The 13,911-nt window shown below is 43.3% G+C and overlaps 1 protein-coding gene across 2 annotated transcripts in view; it reads left to right on the top strand.

The window, feature by feature from the left end:
• Window positions 1-10,689: 10,689 nt before the first annotated feature.
• The window catches only part of angpt4 (angiopoietin 4), a 70,119-nt gene continuing 66,897 nt past the window's right edge, over window positions 10,690-13,911 (top strand). Inside the window, exon 1 of one of the 2 annotated variants that reach the window (XM_040009633.1) lies at window positions 10,690-12,179. In XM_040009633.1, the coding sequence (XP_039865567.1) occupies window positions 11,805-12,179 (375 nt within the window). In that variant the 5' untranslated portion in view covers window positions 10,690-11,804. The remainder of the gene's footprint in view (window positions 12,180-13,911) is intronic. The other variant, XM_040009627.1, reaches the window with a different exon arrangement.

Consider the following 13,911-nt stretch of genomic DNA (forward strand, 5'->3'; position numbering starts at 1 on the left):
TCGACAGACGGATTGGTGCTGCAGCCGCAGTGATGTGGACGCTGCACCAGTCCGTCATGATGAAGGAGAGAGCTGAGCATAAAAGCGAAGCTCTCAATTTACCGATTGATCTACGTCCCTACCCTCGCCCATGGTCATGAGCTGTGGGTAGTGACCGAAAGAACGAGATACGAGCGGCGTAAATGAGCTTCCTCCGAAGGGTGGCTGGCCTCTTCCTTAGAGATAGGGTGAGAAGTTCAGTCGATTGGGAGGGGCTCAGAGTGGAGCCGCTGCTCCTCCACATCGAAAGGAGCCAGTTGGGGAGTTTCGGGCATCTGACAAGGATGCCTCCTGGGCGCCTCCTGGGTGAGGCGTTCTGGGCATGTCCCACAAGGAGGAGGCCCCGGGGCAGACCCAAGACACGCTGGAGAGATTATATCTCTTGGCTGGCCTGGGAACGCTTTGGTGTTCCCCCGGATAAGCAAGAGGAGGTGGCTGGGGAGAGGGAGGTCTGGGCTTCTCTGCTTAGGCTGCTGCCCCTGCGCCGGCCTCGGATAAAGTGGAAGAAGATGGATGGATGGCATAAAAATGAGCTAGGGTCCATAAAACATCATGAGGCGGCTGCTGTGATTTGGCTGTTATGGGTAACACTGTGTGGCGAGTTACCCAGAAGAGGGGCTCCGGAAGCAAAGAGTGAAAATAATAAATAGGTTTATTGCTGAAACTCATAAATCACCAGAATAGGAAGACTAAACTATATGAATCAGAATCATAGCATGAGGGACGCTAGGGCTGTTCGATATAACAATATGTATCGGATGATGATATAAAAACATCTATCGTTTGTTTCGTGGTGTCACAAAATAAACTGTTTACGGCAATGTTTTTTCTTCACGCAAGTCGAGCTGCCCGAGATTCACAGAATTTACAGAAAATGTTAAACTTTTGTGATTTACATCATTTTCGGACAATAAATGTCTTATATCGGGATATGAGATTTTGGTCACATCGCACAACCCTAAGGGATGCGCATCCTTCCTCATGCAACAACAAACAGCAGGAGATGGACACAATATGCACACTTAGCAGGTAACAAGCAGAAAAGACAAAGTGGGGATAAAACCTGGAACATCACAGATGATGAGGCAAGTAGAACTAAACACAAGACAAGAGAGTGACAAAATAAGACAGGAAGGTCTAAACACAGAGATGCAAACCTGACTCAGACACAGAGACCAGACCGACTACATACATGGGACATTAGGGAGGACACAGAGAGATGAGACAAAGACTAACAAACATGGAGACACGACTTCAAAGAGACACAAACGGACAAAACACGGGGAGATGACAAAGGGAACAGGAAGGGAGCTAATAAACCTCAAGTCATTTATTATTAAATTAGAGACACAAACTAATACAACAGGAAACTAAAAGCAATCAGGAAAAACTCATAAACGCCAAGGAAACCAAAACATAATAATAGACTAGAAACAAAACCAGTGAAATTTTAAAAACTCAAAATACTGGGCCCTAAACCCAAGACCGTGCCACTAGTGCGATCTAAATAAAACTGAATTGGATCGAAAGATTTTTTTGTAATGAATTTATCGTAGCAAAGTAGACACAAACTATCCATTCATCCTGTCATCAATCCATTCTTCCATCCAGTTTGCATGTGTAAAACCTTCCCTCTGTTATTTCCTTTAATGAGTCAAAGCTTCTCAGGTTGCAGCCTGTCACTGTTTTTGCAGGTGCTGACTGTTAGAAAGTGTGCAGAGGATCATCACCTCGTCCATCACAGCATCATAGTACCAGCAGGTTCAGACATTATTCCACACCCTGCTGACTGTGCCCGCCAGTCACTGTGTGGACACACAGTATTACACATGCTGCAGTGCACAGTGATAGAGCTCCAGACATACTGTTACTCTTTTTATATGCACCGTTCCCCTGTCCTTAGTTTAGGATTAGTCTTGTGTTTCAGTATCAGTTATGTTTTTGGTTATTTCCTGTTTTACTACAAGACTAGTTGTGTCCTGCATCTTGTTGTGTATGCAGGTGTATCCTTTTACCTTCAGAATATAAAAAACAGTCATGGGACAAAGCTTTAATAGAAAATCAGTGGGCATTACTCTTTGAACAACTCCTCCTTGTTATCCAAAAGTTGCTTTAATTAAAGATAAGAATATTGTGATCTTTGTTAGATTGTTACAGATGTTACATTTGTTAGATTTGCTACATTTGTTACATTTGACATCAAGTGTTGGGCTGTAACAAAAACCTTTTGTGGTGCAGCTTTTTAATTGGCATCACTTTAAAATGAAGATGCAAGGAATCATGTGTCATGTTTTGTGTTTTGTCCCCTTTACCTCATCTCCTTTCACCTTTCACATTTGCATCACATCCTTTCCTCGCCTCCTCCGCTCACATCTCCGATGGCATGGACATTTGATATTTATTTGCTTACTTTTAATGTTGTCACTTACCTCCCTCTTTCTAGCACCTTTTCGGGGGTGAACTGGTTCTACAAGAGAAGAAAAGGCTGAGGATTACATGGATTACTTGTTACATGTTTAATATGATCATCCTCTACCTGTATGGCTATATAACAGAAAATAAGCAAAGATATAATGCATTCTCTTCAAACAATTTCACTTCATCTAAGTAAGGACTTAGTCTTTGATTCAAACAAACACAAGTGCAGCTTTTTCTTCCATTTAAACTTGTCTTCGTGTTTTTGGTGTAAGCGAACACGTCTCCATCCTCTGGTGCGGTCTGTTGTTATTTGGCAATGAGTGCTGGATGTGGTAAAAGTGCTCTGCTGTTGTTTAGGTTTGTGTTCAGCTTTCCTGGCTGGAACATAAAATCTTTGGCTGTGTGCTGTCTCTGGTACCATTACACTGTGTGCCATGTTTGCCTTAACAACCAACATCATCTGGACTTGTTGTTTTGTGCCTTTGAGACCTTGGCCTCCCTCCAGTTCATCGTGCCATGTAGCACAAAGGACCAAACCCCGTTAAATGTGGTGCTGGCAGAAACGTCTGAATGTCCATCACCTGATTATTAGACAGCAGCAGGTGGAGCTGCTACAGTAAACTTAAATGCAGTGTTGTCACAGCTGGTAGCGACAGCTTTAATTGAGTTCTGTTTAGATTCAACCTTTCCAAGCAATGTGAGAAAAGCCATGTGTTTGTTCATCTGCAGTGATTACAAGTGTGTTTTTTTCTCACACAGTAGAAACAGCAAAGATTGGCACTGAATAAACAGACAGGACACAACAAAGGGCTGGATTTTGTGTGCTAATGTTTGTGTCAAAAATAATCAGATATATGTTTTACATTTTGAAATGTACACTTATGAACCTGATGTAGACTTTAAACATGTCTATATCTTGTCTATAATGCTTGTCTATTTTTTTTATATTTATACATGATACTTTACAAAGTTCACCTACAGTGTGAAACATCATGTTGGATTTTTTGTTGGATAGAAAAGGAGGATCTTTAAACATGCCTTCAGTAATAATCATTTGAGCTTAAATCGCGTGATGTGCAGAGAGATCTATGACTTTTGAGAAGTGAAAACAACGTGATGCAAAGAACAAACTGCACTCAATCCTGAAAGAACAATCTACACCTGTAAATATGACATTAAAGCTCGAGAGACACCTACGAATGCAAACAACTCTACAATCTATGATGCTAATAGAAAGCTAGCAGTGAGGTGGAGCGTGTGCCAACTCCAATTGAAGCTTGTCTATAAACAGGTAACAGAGAGGCTCAAATTCACTTTATTTTCTACTCTGACTGAGCAGTCGCAGCATTTTATTTTTGAATAAACATTTAAATCACACACACATACAGATGAATGCATCTGGGGTTCAAGTGTTTGTTGGTGTTGTTGTGTGTTTGTTGAATAATCTAAAAGTAGTCCAAAGAGCAAAGCAAATTAAAGTAAAGTATAGCAATGCACGACATGTAAAAAAGCAAAGAATTATATCTCAAACATGTACGAGTATCACTGAGTCACATTGAATGACCACTCTAGTGACCAGTGGTCAACTACAAAAACAATCATCAACAAGTTCAATTCAATTCAATTTTATTCATATAGCACCTGCCTACTGGGGTCAGCGGGGGAGCTGGCCCCAGGGAGGGGTCACCTGCCCCTCCCTTCCTTCCCTCCCCATCTCCAGCTGCCTCCCTCTTCCCGCTCCACCACAACCACCCACACATGTAGGGCCTTGGAGTAGGGGTATGTCACCAGGGTGCAGAGGAGGCTACCCCCCCCCGTCCCCTTCTGGCTGCCTCTGCCTCAATTTTATCCCACAACTTAGACATTCACATTACTCACACTCTCATTACGCATACATATAGGATCTTGGGGGTGGGCACGATACACGGAGTCAGAATTACCATCAGGGTGTACACCCCACCCCTGGCGTCATTGCCCACCTCTCAATTTTGAATACACGTAGACATTGAGGGCTAGCAGGAGGGACTATGCGCTTACCTGCTGCTCTCTGGCAGGTAGCTCCATGCCCTCCTGGGTTTTAATTGCACCTTAGAACACACATGCATCAACACTACAATGAGCGGGTGGAGGGAGGTTTGGAGTCTTCTCTCACCCCCATTCTCTGCGGCCTGCTGGAGCGGGGGGGCTAGGAGGAGGAGTTGGCCGTCCGACTGCGGTCTGGAGTGTGGGGCCTCCCTGCTGCTGCGGAGTCGGGGCGGTCTGCCTCTCCCCACCGCAGGGAAAAGGGTAACACCACCTGGGTCTGGGTGCAGTTCCCCCCTCCAGGGGCAAGGGTACCTAGACCCGGTTCGTAGAGTACGCTTGGGGAGTGTGATCGTGTGTACAGCGTCTCTTTATGTCTGTCTCCATGTTGGTTGAGTGTGGAGTAAGTGCATATGAGAGTATGAGGGTGGGAATGGATGTTTGTATCTGTGTGTGCCTGTATGTCTGTGTCTATATGTCAGGTTGGGTATCAGACGCCACCTCTCTGGGGACATCTCAGGCCCTCCAAGGTTTGGAGGCCTATCTCCACCCACCACCACTTCCCCTGCCAGTGGCGGACTCCCTCAGGTGTCGGTGCGTTGGTGGTTCTTTGTGTCTGGGGGTGGGCGTCCGGGTACACACCGGCTCACTCCTTGGCGGCCGCTTATCGGGGCCTGGAGCCTGGGGCTCGCTCGGGCCACTTCGGAGGTGGGGTGCCCCCGGCCTCTCGGCCACTCAGGCACAGCTGGCTGCCGGCGGAGCTCACGGGCGCGTCACTGCAACTCCCCCTGGCTTCTGCTCCGCGGCTGCTGAGTGAGCCCTCATCTGGGACTCTCCTCAGCTCTTACTGGGACAGTGGCGCGGCTGCCCCTCTGTTGGTCTTCCATGGTCTCTTGTGTTCTGGGGGCCTCTGGATGTCTGGAGTTTTGATCTCCTCCATACCTGCTTCATACCCTGGAGGACGGGGCTGTGGTCCCCCCACACTCCCTAGCAGATCGTTACATGGAGAAACCTTTGGAATGCAAGCATGCTGATCCACACAGGTATGCACACAGGTGTACACACGGGTATTCACAGACACGGACTACAGCTTTCTTGGCTGCTGCCCCAAAGCACATTGTGCGCTGTCTATCTTGCGTGCTGCACAATATCGTTTATTATTTAGTATCTACTGCTATCTACTACTAGCTAGTTTATTGTGATGGTGCCGTTTTTTTTATTTATTATGTTGCTCTTTGTTGTTTGCTTTCTCTTCTGTTTTTTTTCTCCATACAGGTGACCCAGGAGTTTTTTTTTTTTTTTTTTTTTTTTTTTTTCTTCCCCCCCTTCTCACCGTCTCTTCTCCCATTTGGTTTTCTTTCTCTCCCTCTCTTTCTTTCATTCTTTCTCCCTGTCCTATCCTCCAGTCATGTCTGTCCCGTTTGTAGCAACTGAAAATAAAATAAATTCATAATTATAATAAAGGTCAATCAAATGGACCAATATGGCAAGGCCATGACGATCCACTTGGTAAAATAAATCTGCTTGGCATCTTTCTTGGCCTTAAGACAACAATTCTGATGGCTATAGATCCAAACGGGACACAAAAAAAAAAAAAAAAAAAAAAAAAAATTCATATAGCACCAAAACACAACAACAGTTCAAGGCACAAGTGAATCAGGTTATAACCAGACGGAGCTCCTGATGTCAGAGACTTGGAGTCTAACTGTATTAATTGGAAGTTAACTTTGTGCCTCATCTTTGAATTCTTTGGCTGTTAAACAGGCAGAAATACACAGAATATTTAATCATTCAGTGCAAATGTGAAATGCACGTCATATTTGTCTGTTCTCTTCTCTGTTGGGCAGTGAATGATCCTCCAGATTGTAGTAAAACTTCACAAGCGGCAGGATGCCTATTCTCTCACAGACTCATCGTCTGAAACCTCGAGACAGGAAATCCTCCGCTCTCCTTTTCTGTCTCTGTTTGCCTGAATCTGTGTTTCAATGAATCTTTTTGTCTCCACGGCTCTCCTTATTTTGTCCAGTTTTCATTTGCCCCTCTGTCGCTTTATCTCTAGTAATCTTTTCTGGCTCGATAAATGGATGGGAAATAACATAACTAAATGATGTGAGATATTTAAAAGTACATCAAGTAAAATCAAAACAAAGCATTAAAGTGTGATGCGACTGAGTTCATAGTGAAGAAGTCAAACTACATTAGGCAAAAATAAAGATTATCGCTGTTTCTTCTCAAACATGTAATGGAAACAGCATTATGGTTTTGTCCCAATATAGATTAGATACACAAAGTCTTCATTTTTGGCCAAAACAGTCTCTGACAAACATCATCAGAGAGTTGGAAACACTCAGTCATGAAAGCTGCGACAACATGACTAAACTACCAAACTTCATGCATCCAATAACACGAAAGGACAGAGAAGAAAGAAGCCAGACCAACAAATAAAGATAAACATGAAGTTTATAAGAGGGACAAAAAGGAGACTGGAAAGATCTCATTTCTCCATCCGTCCCCACAGAGAGAAGGTGAAAGGGCTGGTTCATGACTCATGTGCCCTCTGCTGCCTCTGATATCAGCCTGAAAAAAGTCCAGACGAGTACCAGCACGACCCAGAGTTGGACAGGACAGGAGTATCTTATAGCATGTTGTTCCAATCTTCTCCCCAAGATTTACTGGCTCCACAAAAGTTGCCTGTATGAGATATGATCTGATTTCAGTAACTTGACAAATTTTCCACTGACAGTGAGGAACAACCTTCCAAGCTGACTCATCAAATTTAGTTTACTTATTCACCGAGGGAGGCTTTGTAGTTGCGTCATGACATCCATGTCTACTTCTTTAACGTTGTTAAAATAATGAGAAACAGTTTTTCCAGAACAAAAGATGCATAAAGTAACCTTTGTTTTATCCGAAAATTTTGTATTGGCTGCTGTCCTTTCATTTCCTGTTTTATTTTGTAATCTTTGGTTCTCAAGTTTCCTGTTTAGTTTTACTTCTTCTCAACTTTTTTCTAATTCCTACAGGGTAAGCTTTGTAGACACTTCCCCTTGGAAGTTTTCCCCTGCTCACAGAATAAGCTGCTGATTTTGGAAGGCTCAGAAAAGCAGCTTGGCTCAAACACGCTGGTGAATTTTCAAAATAAAAGACCATGTACAGACTGATTTCTCTGGTTCTAAGGCTCTTCCACCGTGATTTGAAGCAAAGGAGGAAACAAAACCACACTGGAGATCTTATATTTACAATGGCTCCTAAATATAAAGACATAAAGACACAGTCAGGGTGGATTGGGACACTGCCATTTTAAAGAAGAAAAGCTGCCATTGCTGCCTTCACCATCTGAATATGGAACTTCTCAAACTGGAGGTTATTAGAACGTTGGGCATATGACTGGCTTTACTGTACCTGAGGGAGCTGGGGCATGCCCTGGTCATGCCACACACAAAAAGGAGAGCTGGAGAGATTTTACCTTTGCATCTGAATCATAAACATGAAGCCTGGCTGCTCTGCATGTAACATGCCACCATGTCACCGAGTATTGCATGAGGTAAACTGGATGCTATAATTGACTGTTGTGTCTGATTATCTCAGTTGTTTTCAGTCAGTTCTGTTCCGTGCACGGCCACAGTGAGAGCTTAGTTTGCACCGCCGGTAATCAGTCAGTCTGTCACCGACTCTAGTCACAATATTTATGGACAGAGTTTCTAGGCTCAGCCAAGGTTTGGAGGGTTCAGTGGTCTCAGGGGTCTTATCTCTGCTTTTTTGCAAATGATGGTTGTGTTGGCTTCATCAAAAGACGACCTCCAACTTGCAGTGGGGTGGTTTGCAACTGAGTATCAAATGGCTGGGATGAGAAATGGTCCTCAGCTGGAAAAGGATGGAGTGCCCACTTCTGTTCAGGGATGAGTCGTTTCCCCGAGTTTCTGAGTTTAAGTACTTGCTTAAGTACCTGTTTAAGGTCTTGCACCCAAGTGAAGGGAGAGTGGAGTGAGAGATTGACAGATGGATTGGTGCAGCATCTACAGTAACATGAACACTGTACCGGTGTGCTGGTGAAGACAGAGCTGATCACAAAGATTTTATGATCTCCAGGTAGTGATTGAAAAAACAGTGCCCTCTCTCACTGTCCCTCTCCCCTTCTGTTTTTCTTTTCCTTCATCTTTCTTTCTCCCTTTCCTATCCCTCAGTCATGTCTGTCCCGTCTGTAACAACTGAAAATAAAATAAAATAAATAATAACAACAAAGGTCGATCAAATGGACTAATACGGCATGGCCGTGATGATCCATTTGGCAAAGTAAATCCATTGGGTATCCTTGTTGGTCTTCAGTCAACAATTCTGATGGCTAAAGAACCAAATGGGACAGGCAAAAAAAAAAAAGAAGAAAAGAAAGAGATAAGGTGAGGAGTTTGGTCATTTGGGAGGGACGAAGCCAAAGAAGCCAGCAGAGGGGACGAGAAAGCCTTCAGGGTGAAACGTTTTGGACAGCGGCAGCGGGAGGAGGTAAGGAGGTGGGGAGGCCCCAGGGCAGACCCAGGACATGCAGGAGAGATTAGATCTCTGGGCTGTCTGGTTGTGTGTTTGTTTCACTTATTTTATACTGTGGTTAAAATGAGCCGTGAACAGGTTTCATCAAATAACTAAAACAAATAATGTTTACTTGAAATTTCTGCAAACTAAGAGTCAAAGTTTAAGTAATAAAATGGACTGTAGATGGGATAGAAGCTGCAAATTGTATTATAGAAAAGTTTAGATTATAATTTTATGACATATGCAAATGAATAGTAACTTTGTAATAATAATAATAATAATAATGAAAGATGGCATTACATAACTTTAAGAAAAAATGAGATGTGCTATCATTTTTATTTTTCTATTATGATTGTGTCTCACAGTCAATTATTCTTGGGGTCCTGAGTAAACCCAGTCTGTGGTCCAGTATGTATGTAAAATATGTCAATAGGATGAGGGTTAAGTAAAGATCAGTGTCCACAGTGTTTACATTGATTAAAAGATCTAATCAGTATGTGATAAGACGTACTGTTTGGAGCAGATAGTGAGACAGAAAAGCAGTTAGCAAGTGTAGCACCAAACTCTGATCAATACAAGTGACACGAAAGAAAAAAACAATCAGGGTTGTGCAGATGTGCTAATTCTCAGATTTGCATGCTCTGAATAAACAGCCACAGTACTTCCTCTCTAATAACTTAGTTTATTATTTAATATTAAACTGAAAGGGAGAGCAATTTAGGGGCAGGACAGTATGTATCTCTATTATTTTTCACTGACTGCGATCACACCACATATTGAGGATAGTATAAGGATTATATGAAACATCATGCTTTTCAGGGGTATTCATCAACCATTAGCATTTTTTACAGCTCTGTCTGGGTCAGAGTTCATCACAAATAAACAAAATCTGTCCATGAATAAATGAGAACATAATAAAAACCTGTACCATACATGAGCAGACAGAAAAGCAGATGAAATGAAAGAATGAGAATAAGTGAGACCGAAACAATCCCACAATAAAAAACATTTTCCTTTTAAAACATAAACAGAAATGATGCAATTAGAGGACTCATCTATGTTGTGCAGCTCTGTGCACCAGGCTCTCCGTCCACCCCCGTTCACATGAGAATGATGTCCGATTGAAGCAGAAGTGTAACCTCTCTGCTTTCCCCCAAAGGACCAATTGGCTTACATTAAGTGAGTGACCCGGTCCCGACAAAAACATTAAGACGCATGTGGCAGTAACAGTAGACCGGGGTCAGGCCGGGCTGAAAATAGGACTGCTTTATGTCAAAATAAATAACTTGTCGGTGGTAAGATGTTGGGAGCAGCTCTTTATCTTTGCAGAAACACAGTCTTCAAAACAGAATCATTCAATCTTTGATCGCCTAACGCTGAGCTGCCATTCTAAACCTGTTTTGGAGGCTTCATTCTCTCGCAGAAATCTGTTTGTCTCGTGGCTCGTATCAAAGAATTTTATCTGCGTTCTGCAAAACAGTTTGTCACTGTGCAAATAAACTCTGTAACTGACAGCGCACATTGTCCCGCCACATGTAGAGCTTGTGTTTCATCATCCGGGGACAAAGCCATCAGTCTGGAACTAATCTTTGTATGTGTTTCCATGTGGACAGATGAGAGGCGTTGAGGAGGTACATCCTGCGACTGAGAGAGCATTTCAGCTTTAAGTACGTAGACTGCGTGGGTTTCCTTGGCCTCCTGATGTCCCACGATGTCCCCGAGCATGGTTGTGTTTAGTGGACAAAGTGAAATGCCTCTGGCTGCCAGCTCCGTTTGAATGACCATACAAGGCATCAGGATTTTCTTCAGAACTGAGAGATCAGTCAGGAAAGAAGATTACAGGAGCCTCTTTTAGATCTCTCTTTCTTCTTCTATCGCGTTCTTTCTCAGTGTCTTTTCTCTGTCTGTCAGCAGTTAAGTTTCTTTTCAAACTTTGTCTTTCTCAGCATTTGTATTCCTTATCTGACTCTTTTTCACTCCCTTAATCTTCACATTTCTTCTTCTTTTCTGGCTACTTCTCACTCTTTCCTTCCTTCCTCCTTTCATTTCGTCTCAGCCCACTAACAGAGAGAGGGTACTCTAACAGACCTCCCTCAGGTCTCCTGTCCGTCCACTCCTCCCTCTCCTCCTCCGTCCTTTCTCTCTCTCCCCCCTCCTCTCTCCCCTCTTCTCTCTCTCATTCCTCCTCTTCTCAGCCAGCGCAGATAAGAAGGGGGCAGAGGCAATTCCCTTCAGCCACTTCTAAAACTGGAGCCACCAGAGAAGAGTGGGAGTACAAAGATATTTAGCTCTTCAGCTTCACAGACTGTTTGGACACAACTGCTCATCATCTTCACATTACTTCTGCTTTTAAATTTGTAGCTTTGGGTTCTTCCATATTTTTTGCAGAGTGGATCTGGATCTGCACCTGATACCTTAAGGAAAAAAAATGCAACAGCTGATCAGTTGAGCTAATATATGAGCCCTAAAAAGTCTTTATTACCTTGAAGAACCCGGCCTCAGAAAACACGATTACGACCAAACAACGAAGACAGAGGAGGGAGGAATCCTTGGACATCGTCACCACAAATGAAGGAGACCATTCAGTGTGAGGCCAGAGATGCTTTCAGCTTTCTTTTCCAAAAACCGTGATTGAAACAGAGGAGATCAAACTAACGACAGACTGTGCTGACACTCTTGTTCATATCCTGCACACAGACGTTTTCCTAAACTTAATCGGGGTCAGAGTGTGAATGAGCTTCCTTTGACCCTCTTCTGCACTGAGAAATAAACACTTTCATATAATTAAAGAGAGTGTCATGAAAGGCTTAAGTCTCAGCCGGGGGTTGCTGGTCCTTCTGCTCCTTTGGACTTTGTCAGCTGTCATTGATGCAGGCAGCGCAGAACGAGGAGTATCTGGAAGAAGGAGAGGAGGAAGTGGTGGCGGCGCCGGCGAGAAAAGGAGGAAGTTGCACCGCATCCAGCACGGCCAGTGCAGCTACACCTTCATCCTGCCAGAGCTGGACGGATGCCCCGGTGGAGGGTCGCCATCACAGACGCAACACTATGGTGGCTTTCAGGGCGGGCCAGGTGTCGTTCAGAGAGACTCGCCGCCTGCTGACAGCGAATGGTCGGCTCAGAAACTGCAACACCTGGAGAGCACGATGGAAAACAACACACAGTGGCTGCAGAAGGTAAGACACAAACTGGCTTCTTATCTTTCCATTAAAGGTCACGTCAACATAAAGTTACAGATTTATAACAGATGTTGAGAAAGGGAAAAGAAAACTGTGTTTACGATCCTGATTAACTCGGGAGAAATGAAAGTATTCACCAGAAAACATCTGTAAAACTATACAGGAACTTTCTTTTCTTGTGTTTTCCCACAAATACCACAACATAATACCAATGGGTACATTCATAACAGTGGAATCAAAATAACACGGTGATTAGAGACTGCAAGTATCAAGAGAATGTGTGTGTGTATTTGTGTTACCACATATGATGATGGGTGTGTTATCATGGAGCACTGAACTCTTTGATAGGAAGAAAAGCATGAAAACCATCCAGTGAGTGGTAATGTCAGAGCAACACCGCTCGAGCTCCAGCAGCTGTGTGATTTTCAGCAGAAACAGTTTAGGTTTTGGTGTGTGGTGATCTGTGGGCCAGAGATCAAAGTTCCAGGTAATCACTCTGGGACATGTGGTGTCTGCTTCCAATCAGGAGAAAAACAATGAGTGTGTTCCCTTCTGTTGTCCTTACAAACTACAATTCTGTCTAATCTAATCTACTTTCAGCTGAGCTTTGGTTGCGCAGTCAGCGCTGTAATTGAGCACTTGTAATGCCATTGTTCCTCCATTATCTCACGTTTGTGCTGCAGGATTGATGCAGAAATCCTTGCTGTATGATGAAATTAAGCATCCATCCATTACATTTCTTATCATGTTACCACTTTCCCAGTTTTTCTTTCATCACAGATCATAGCTTTGGTCTTTTTCAAAGTACGGGCTGCTGACTGAATCATCATTCTGAATCATAGGACGCAAAAAGTAACTTTACATCAATACATCATAAAATTACAAAGTCAACAATACAAATCAAGAGAGAGAAAAAAGTGAAATCTTTAAAGTGAGGGTAAAGTGAGGGTAACATAGGAGGATCTACAGGAGGGAATACTGATGTGCACATCAGAGGTAATGGAGAGGCTTCAAAATCAGAAGCAGAATCTTAAAATGAAGCAATATTTTGCAGGCTTCCAATCAAACTGCTGGAGCACAGCAGTTATATGTTCAAGAAATGACATAAACAGTTTCGAACAATTTGAAGTCTATGGAGACTTTTGTGCAGTGAAGCAGAGAGGACAGAATTACAGTAATCAATCTAAGATGTAACCAGCACATGTACAAGAATAGCAGTACTGCTAGCTGTGAGGGACGGACACAACCGACTGATATTACATAAGCAGAAATATCCAGGCTGTGATTACTGATCTGTGTTTCAAAATTTAAGGTGGTATCGAAAACTCGACTGACATCTTAACCTGGGATGAAGGAGAGATCAGAGAACTGATGATACAAAGAGAATTACCCAACCAATCGTTTACAAACAGACTTTTAGTTACAACCAGAAGAGTTTCTGTCTTCTCACTCTTTAATTTAATATGCTTCTTACTTTGGTGTTGGTTCCTAATCTGAAGCCAACAACATTCAGATCAGTGTTTGTGCCAAAACTGTTGGAAGCATCAACACTGGTAGCCACAGGAGGGCGGACCACAAGAAATCCACCTCTGCATGCTGCTGATTCTCAGACCTTAACGTGTGGATTGGTTTTCTACAGTTGCCGTCACAGCACCACTTTGGTGGAAAAGAGGATTAAGACCAACTGTGCTCAGTGGAAGGTCAGTCTGTTCTCACTCGCAGATTTGAC

Source organism: Simochromis diagramma, unplaced genomic scaffold, assembly GCF_900408965.1.
Source record: "Simochromis diagramma unplaced genomic scaffold, fSimDia1.1 OVJJ01000320.1, whole genome shotgun sequence".
In the NCBI taxonomy this organism is placed as follows: Eukaryota; Metazoa; Chordata; class Actinopteri; order Cichliformes; family Cichlidae; genus Simochromis; species Simochromis diagramma.